General features: G+C 50.7%; 1 protein-coding gene across 1 annotated transcript in view; it reads right to left on the bottom strand.

Moving 5' to 3' along the window:
• Positions 1 to 7,194: 7,194 nt before the first annotated feature.
• LOC137629217 (putative protein tag-278) overlaps positions 7,195 to 8,882 on the bottom strand; it is a 2,352-nt gene continuing 664 nt past the window's right edge. The window contains exon 1 of the mRNA XM_068360480.1: positions 7,195 to 8,882. This exon is cut by the window's right edge and continues 664 nt beyond it. Within this exon, the coding sequence (XP_068216581.1) occupies positions 7,195 to 8,882 (1,688 nt within the window).

Below are 8,882 nucleotides of genomic sequence, written 5' to 3'. Positions count from 1 at the left end.
ATCAGTACTTCATAAATGTATTATGACAATTCATGACTTATATTTAAGTCGGAAGAATAAGGGAAGCAATTTGAAACCTACTTCAGTTTTCTGGGCATTGAACTTACGGGTTTTTCTGCCGCGCCAGAAGTTGCCCTTCCTACTGAAATAGCTTTCGGCCAACTTCCCTCACTACAGCTAGCCTATTAGGGGTCAGTCATGACTTGTATTTGAGTTGGATTACTTAGAGAAGCAATTTGAAACCTACTTCAGTTTTCTGGGCATTGAACTTACGGGTTTTTCCGCCGCGCCAGAGGTTGCCCTTCCTACTGAAATAGCTTTCGACCAACTTCCCTCACTACAGCTAGCTTACTAGGGGTCAGTCATGACTTGTATTTGAGTTGGATTACTTAGAGAAGCAATTTGAAATATACTTCAGTTTTCTGGGCATTGAACTTACGGGTTTTTTCCGCCGCGCCAGAGGTTGCCCTTCCTACTAAAATAGCTTTCGGCCAACTTCCCTCACTACAGCTAGCCTATTAGGGGTCAGTCATGACTTGTATTTGAGTTGGATTACTTAGAGAAGCAATTTGAAACCTACTTCAGTTTTCTGGGCATTGAACTTACGGGTTTTTCCGCCGCGCCAGAGGTTGCCCTTCCTACTGAAATAGCTTTCGGCCAACTTCCCTCACTACAGCTAGCCTATTAGGGGTCAGTCATGACTTGTATTTGAGTTGGATTACTTAGAGAAGCAATCTGAAACCTACTTCAGTTTTCTGGGCATTGAACTTACGGGTTTTTCCGCCGCGCCAGAGGTTGCCCTTCCTACTGAAATAGCTTTCGGCCAACTTCCCTCACTACAGCTAGCCTATTAGGGGTCAGTCATGACTTGTATTTGAGTTGGATTACTTAGAGAAGCAATTTGAAACCTACTTCAGTTTTCTGGGCATTGAACTTACGAGTTTTTCCGCCGCGCCAGAGGTTGCCCTTCCTACTGATATAGCTTTCGGCCAACTTCCCTCACTACAGCTAGCCTATTAGGGGTCAGTCATGACTTGTATTTGAGTTGGATTACTTAGAGAAGCAATCTGAAACCTACTTCAGTTTTCTGGGCATTGAACTTACGGTTTTTCCGCCGCGCCAGAGGTTGCCCTTCCTACTGAAATAGCTTTCGGCCAACTTCCCTCACTACAGCTAGCCTATTAGGGGTCAGTCATGACTTGTATTTGAGTTGGATTACTTAGAGAAGCAATTTGAAACCTACTTCAGTTTTCTGGGCATTGAACTTACGGGTTTTTCCGCCGCGCCAGAGGTTGCCCTTCCTACTGAAATAGCTTTCGGCCAACTTCCCTCACTACAGCTAGCTTATTAGGGGTCAGTCATGACTTGTATTTGAGTTGGATTACTTAGAGAAGCAATCTGAAACCTACTTCAGTTTTCTGGGCATTGAACTTACGGGTTTTTCCGCCGCGCCAGAGGTTGCCCTTCCTACTGAAATAGCTTTCGGCCAACTTCCCTCACTACAGCTAGCTTATTAGGGGTCAGTCATGACTTGTATTTGAGTTGGATTACTTAGAGAAGCAATCTGAAACCTACTTCAGTTTTCTGGGCATTGAACTTACGGGTTTTTCCGCCGCGCCAGAGGTTGCCCTTCCTACTGAAATAGCTTTCGGCCAACTTCCCTCACTACAGCTAGCCTATTAGGGGTCAGTCATGACTTGTATTTGAGTTGGATTACTTAGAGAAGCAATTTGAAACCTACTTCAGTTTTCTGGGCATTGAACTTACGGGTTTTTCCGCCGCGCCAGAGGTTGCCCTTCCTACTAAAATAGCTTTCGGCCAACTTCCCTCACTACAGCTAGCCTATTAGGGGTCAGTCATGACTTATATTTGAGTCGGAAGAATAAGAGAAGCTATTAGAAACCTACTTCAGTTTTCTGGGCATTGAACTTACGGGTTTTTCCGCCGCGCCAGAGGTTGCCCTTCCTACTGAAATAGCTTTCGCCCAACTTCCCTCACTGCAGCTAGCTTATTAGGGGTCAGTCATGACTTGTATTTGAGTTTGATTACCTAGAGAAGCAATTTGAAACCTACTTCAGTTTTCTGGGCATTGAACTTACGGGTTTTTCCGCCGCGCCAGAGGTTGCCCTTCCTTCTGAAATAGCTTTCGGCCAACTTCCCTCACTCCAGCTAGCCTATTAGTAGTCAGTCGTGACTGATGACATTTGAAATTCACCGGTGAAGCCAAGGGCCATTGTTTTGCCAGGCTGTGAAGCCAAGCGTCATATTTAGGCCGGGCGATGAAACCAAGCAGGCCAGGCAGTGAAGCCAAGCGCCATTGTTGTGCCGGGCGGTAAAGCCAAGCGCCATTGTTGTGCCGGGCGGTAAAGCCAAGCGCCATTGTTAGCTGGGCGGTGAAGCCAAGCGGGCCAGGTGGTGAAGCCAAGCGCCATTGTAAGCCGGGCGGTGAAGCCAAGCGGGCCAGGCGGTGAAGACAAGTGCCATTGATGTGCCGGGCGATGAAGCCAAGTGGGCTAGGCGGTGAAGCCAAGCGCCATTGTTGTGCCGGGCGATGAAGCCAAGCGGGCCAGGCGCTGAAGCCAAGCGCCATTGTTGTGCCGGGCGATGAAGCCAAGCGGGCCAGGCGGTGAAGCCAAGGGCCATTGTTGTGCCGGGCGATGAAGCCAAGCGGGCCAGGCGGTGAAGCCAAGCGCCATTGTTGTGCCGGGCGATGAAGCCAAGCGGGCCAGGCGGTGAAGCCAAGCGCCATTGTTGTGCCGGGCGATGAAGCCAAGCGGGCCAGGCAGTGAAACCAAGTGCCATTGTTGTGCTGGGCAATGAAGCCAAGCGGGCAAGGCCGTGAAGCCAAGCGGGCCTGGCGGTGAAGCCAAGCGGGCCAGGCGGTGAAGCCAAGTTGGTCAGGCGGTGAAGCCAAGCGCCATTGTTGGGCCGGGCAGTGAAGCCAAGCGGGCCAGGCGGTGAAGCCAAGCGCCATTGTTGTGCTGGGCGATGAAGCCAAGTGGGCTAGGCAATGAAGCCAAGCGCCATTATTGTTCCGGGCGATGAAGCCAAGGGGGCCAGGTTGTGAAGCCAAGCGCCATTGGTTGTCTCGGGCGATGAAGCCAAGCGGTCCAGACGGTGAAGCCAAGCGCCATTGTTGTGCCGGGCGATGAAGCCAAGCGCGCCAGGCGGTGAAGCGGAGCGCCATTGTTGTGCCGGGCGATGAAGCCAAGCGGGCTAGGCGGTGAAGCCAAGCGCCATTGTTTTGCCGGGCGATGAAGCCAAGCGGACCAGGCGGTGAAGCCAAGCGCCATTGTTGTGCCGGGCGATGAAGCCAAGCCGGCCAGGCAATGAAGCCAAGCGCCATTGTTGTTCCGGGCAATGAAGCCAAGCGGACCAGGCAATGAAGCCAAGCGCCATTGTTTTGCTGGGCGATGAAGCCAAGCAGGCCAGGCGGTGAAGCGGAGCGCCATTGTTGTGCCGGGCGATGAAGCCAAGCGGGCTAGGCGGTGAAGCCAAGCGCCATTGTTTTGCCGGGCGATGAAGCCAAGCGGACCAGGCGGTGAAGCCAAGCGCCATTGTTGTGCCGGGCGATGAAGCCAAGCCGGCCAGGCAATGAAGCCAAGCGCCATTGTTGTTCCGGGCAATGAAGCCAAGCGGACCAGGCAATGAAGCCAAGCGCCATTGTTTTGCTGGGCGATGAAGCCAAGCAGGCCAGGCGGTGAAGCCAAGCGCCATTGTTGTATCGGGCAGTGAAGCCAAGCGGGCCAGGGGGTGAAGCCAAGCGCCATTGTTGGGCCGGGCAGTGAAGCCAAGCGGGCCAAGCGGTGAAGTCAAGCGCCATTGTTGGGCCGGGCAGTGAAGCCAAGCAGGCCAGGCGGTGAAGCCAAGCGCCATTGTTGGGCCGGGCGATGAAGCCAAGCGGGCCAGGCGGTGAAGCCAAGCGCCATTGTTTTGCCGGGCGGTGAAGCCAAGCGCCATTGTTGGGCCGGGCAGTGAAGCCAGTGAAGCCAAGCGCCATTGTTGGGCCGGGCAGTGAAGCCAAGCGGGCGAGGCGGTGAAGCCAAGCGCTATTGTTTTGCTGGGCGATGAAGCCAACCGGGCCAGGCGGTGAAGCCAGGCGCCATTGTTGTGCCGGGCGATGAAGCCAAGCGGGCCAGGCGGTGAAGCCATGCGCCATTGTTGTGCCGGGCTATGAAGCCAAGCGAGCCAGGCGGTGAAGCCAAGCGCCATTGTTGGGCCGGGCAGTGAAGCCAAGCGGGCCAGGCGGTGAAGCCAAGCGCCATTGTTGTGCCGGTCGATGAAGCCGAGCGGGCCAGGCGGTGAAGCCAAGCGCCATTGTTGTGCCGGGCGATGAAGACAAGCGCCATTGTTGTGCCGGGCGATGAAGCCAAGCGGGCCAGGCGGTGAAGCCAAGCGCCATTGTTGGGCCGGGCAGTGAAGCCAAGCGGTCCAGGCGGTGAAGCCAAGCGCCGTTGTTGGGCTGGGCGATGAAGCCAAGCGGGCCAGGCAATGAAGCCAAGCGCCATTGTTGTGCCTGGCAATGAAGCCAAGCGCCATTGTTGTGCCGGGCGATGAAGCCAAGCGGGCCAGGTGGTGAAGCCAAGCGCCATTGTTGTGCCGGGCGATGAAGCCAAGCGGACCAGGCAATGAAGCCAAGCGCCATTGTTGTGCCGGGCGATGAAGCCAAGCGGGCCAGGCGGTGAAGCCAAGCGCCATTGTTGTGCCGGGCGATGAAGCCAAGCGGGCCAGGCGGTGAAGCCAAGCGCCATTTTTGTGCCGGGCGATGAAGCCAAGCGGGCCAGGCGGTGAAGACAAGCGCCATTGTTGTGCCGGGCAATGAAGCCAAGCGGGCCAGGCGGTGAAGCCAAGCGCCATTGTTGTGCCGGGCGATGAAGCCAAGCAGACCAGGCAATGAAGCCAAGCGCCATTGTTGTGCCGGGCGATGAAGCCAGGTGGGCCAGGCTGTGAAGCCAAGCGCCATTGTTGTGCCGGGCGATGAAGCCAAGCGGGCCAGGCGGTGAAGCCAAGCGCTATTGTTGGGCCGGGCAGTGAAGCCAAGCGGGCCAAGCGGTGAAGCCAAGCGCCATTGTAGGCCAGGCAGTGAAACCAAGTGCCATTTTTTTGTCGCGGTGAAGCCAAGCGCCATTGTTGGGCCGGGCAGTGAAGCCAAGCGGGCCAGGCGGTGAAGCCAAGCGCCATTGTTGTGCTGAGCAATGAAGCCAAGCGGGCCAGGCTGTGAAGCCAAGTGCCATTGTTGTGCCGGGCGATGAAGCCAAGCGGGCCAGGCAATGAAGCCAAGCGCCATTGTTGTGCCGGGCGATGAAGCCAAGCGGGCCAGGCGGTGAAGCCAAGCGCCATTGTTGTGCCGGGCGATGAAGCCAAGCGGGCCAGGCGGTGAAGCCAAGCGCCATTGTTGTGCCGGGCGATGAAGCCAAGCGGGCCAGGCGGTGAAGCCAAGCGCCATTGTTGTGCCGGGCGATGAAGCCAAGCGGACCAGGCGGTGAAGCCAAGCGCCATTGTTGTGCCGGAACGTTGAAGCCAAGCGGGCCAGGCGGTGAAGCCAAGCGCCATTGTTTTGCCGGGCGATGAAGCCAAGCGGGCCAGGCGGTGAAGCCAAGCGCCATTGTTGGGCCGGGCAGTGAAGCCAAGCGGTCCAGGCGGTGAAGCCAAGCGCCATTGTAGGCCAGGCGGTGAAGCCAAGCGCCATTGTAGGCCAGGCGGTGAAGCCAAGTGCCATTGTTTTGCCGGGCGATGAAGCCAAGCGGGCCAGGCGGTGAAGCCAAGCGCCATTGTTGGGCCGGGCAGTGAAGCCAAGCGGTCCAGGCGGTGAAGCCAAGCGCCATTGTAGGCCAGGCGGTGAAACCAAGTGCCATTGTTTTGCCGGCCGATGAAGCCAAGCGGGCCAGGTGGTGAAGCCAAGCGCCATTGTTGGGCCGGGCAATGAAGCCAAGCGGGCCAGGCGGTGAAGCCAAGCGCCATTGTAGGCCAGGCGGTGAAACCAAGTGCCATTGTTTTGCCGGGCATTGAAGCCAAGCGGTCCAGGCGGTGAAGCCAAGCACTATTGTTGGCTAGGCGATGAAGCCAAGCAGGCCAGGCGATGAAGCCAAGCAGGCCAGGCAATGAAGCCAAGCGCCATTGTTGGCCAGGCGATGAAGCCAAGCAGGCCAGGTGGTGAAACCAAGCGTCATTTTCCCCACCCAAACAGTAGCAGAGGTTCTTCACCTGCATAGCCAGTCCTTAAGCCTAAAAAAAAAACCTTAAACCTAAAAAAAAAACTTGAGCCTAAAAAAAAACCTTAAACCTAAAAAAACAAACCTTAATACTAAAAAAAAATCCTTTAGCCTAAAAAAAACTTTAAGCCTAAAAAAAAACTTTAAGCCTAAAAAAAACCTTAAGCCTAAAACAAACCTTAAACCTAAAAAAAAAACCTTAAGCCTAAAAAAAAAACCTTAAGCCTAAAAAAAAACTTAAAGCCTTAAAAAAAAACCTTAAACCTAAAAAAAAACCTTAAGCCTAATAAAAAAAGAAGAAACAGAAGAAGATACTATTCCTTTCACAAAATTGTGAGGGCATCAACTCACCAAGTGTCAGGACCAAAACTTACTCTGCTCATCCCAGCTCTTCAACCTTCATCACCAGCCATTTGATGAACACCTATCCAGACTGTCCTCCTTAGGAAGAGGCGCAGCTTCCTTCCCCAGCTGAAGTATCTTGGGTCAACCTATAAGGACAAGTGTGCGTACTAGAAGAAGCCTAGCTCATTCCCTCTGCAGAGCCAGTCTTCTAGATTATTCCCCCAGAACTACCCGAAGGTTGGTATCCAGAGGAATAGATCTAGATATCCGACCATTTGTACACTTGACGGACGCCTTGTACTCGTTCACCAAGGTACATAGCATACCAGAATCTGCCAGGTTTCTTCTTTCTGCATAGCCGGTTGTCCTCCAGGTTATTACAAGCATCCTTCAAGCTGGATAGTTGAGCATTGCATCCCTCAAGCTGGCTAGTCCTTCCAAGTGTTCTTCAAGGTGGGTGGTCAGTCAGGTTAAAGATCCTTAAGTTCTGGTCCTTGCAAAACTTGGCTAAATCTCATTTTCCTCTCAAAATAACCTGAAATTGAAGTTCTTCCTGTTCTTTTTTTTTTCTTTTTATTTTTTTTTTATTTATTTATTTTTTTTTTTTTTTCATCCATTTGCGGATCCAATTATTCACTTAACGGTGTCTCTTCAGAAGCTTATCGATATGATCGGCTGCTAATTGAACCTGCTTAATGGTGCCAATGATTGTTATTAGATTACTGGAGTCATCCCTTCGTGGCATACAAATGGATTTGACACCACTCTCCCGGGTAATTTCCTTCAGCTTCCTTCCTTCCACTCCATAAATGTCTCTGTGAAACTTCCTTGGGATATCCAAGTCGGCAGTCACGTGCCCCTTTTGCTCATAGTCCCTCTTGGTGTTAACTCTAACCTTCGCACCTTGGAAGGTGATATGACACTCAGGTTCACCGATTTTCTTTTTAAAGAAACCAGTTGTGCCTCTTCCCATATGAGCTAAGGGGACCTTTTTGGTCTCCTCTTCCCTTGAAGTTTCCTTCTGGAGCTTCTGCTCTTCCTGATTTTTGTTGTTGTTTTGAGGGAGATTCCCTTTTGAGGCTTGTAGCCGGCCCAGCAATTCACCAACACCAGATGCCCCTCCAACGACCTCCTTCTCCTCCTTATGTCCGTTGGCATCCAGGTCCAGCCTCTGCTTCTCTGTTTTCATCTGTCCAATAATCCCAGACTGCTTTTCAATCGTTTCTTTCAGTTCCTGGATCTCTTTCTTAAATACAGATTCCGTCCGATGAATAGCGGCCACTTTTTCACTCTTAATTCTTTCTAGTTGCTCTCTCAAGTCGAGATTTTTTTCCTCCATCTCAATTGACTTATCGTAATATTCTTCCTTAAGACTTACTAATTCCTCTAGGAGGCTGTTGTAATTTTTGTTCCTGACCAAATCCTTTTCTTTAGCCTCGGTCAGCTTCATCGCTAGTCTTTCTTTTTCTGTTTCCATCTCTCTAATAATTTCTAATTGCTTCTCAATTGTCTCTTTCAGTTCCTCACTTTCTCCCTCAATTACAGATTCTAACCGATGAATAGAGCCAACCTTTTCACGCTCACCTTTTTCTAGTTGCTTACTTAATTCAAGATTTTTTTCTTCCATCTCACTTGATTTCTCGTAATATTCTTCCTTAAGATTTACTAACTCCTCTAAGAGGCTGTTGTAATTTTTGTTCCTGACCAAATCCTTTTCTTTAGCCTCGGTTAGCTTCATCTCTAGTCTTTCTTTTTCTGTTTCCATCTCTCTAATAATGTCCAATTGATTCTGAATTGTTTTTTCTAATTCCTCAATTTCTCCCTCAAATATAGATTCCAACCGATGAATAGAATCTGCTTTTTCACCTTCAACATTTACTAGTTTCTCGCTTATTTCAAGATTTATTTGTTCCATCTTAGTTAATTGATTTAGATATTCTCCGATTGAAGCATTTTTATTTGATAATTCGTCTTTTAGGTGATCGTTAGTTTGTTGAAGATCTTGCAACTCTGTTGAGAATTTTTCAGTCTCGATTTCTTTTTCTGTTTCCATCTCTTTAATAATGTCCAATTGATTCTGATTTGTTTTTTCTAATTCCTCAATTTCTCCCTCAAATACAGATTCCAAACGATGAATAGAGTCTGCTTTTTCACCTTCAACATTTACTAGCTTCTCGATTATTTCAAGATTTATTTGTTCCATCTTAGTTAATTGATTTAGATATTCTCCGATTGAAGCATTTTTATTTGATAATTCGTCTTTTAGGTGATCGTTAGTTTGTTGAAGATCTTGCAACTCTGTTGAGAATTTTTCAGTCTCGATTT

The sequence above is a fragment of the Palaemon carinicauda genome, chromosome 37 (assembly GCF_036898095.1).
Source record: "Palaemon carinicauda isolate YSFRI2023 chromosome 37, ASM3689809v2, whole genome shotgun sequence".
Classification (NCBI taxonomy): Eukaryota; Metazoa; Arthropoda; class Malacostraca; order Decapoda; family Palaemonidae; genus Palaemon; species Palaemon carinicauda.
This window is presented reverse-complemented; position numbering and strand designations above follow the sequence as displayed.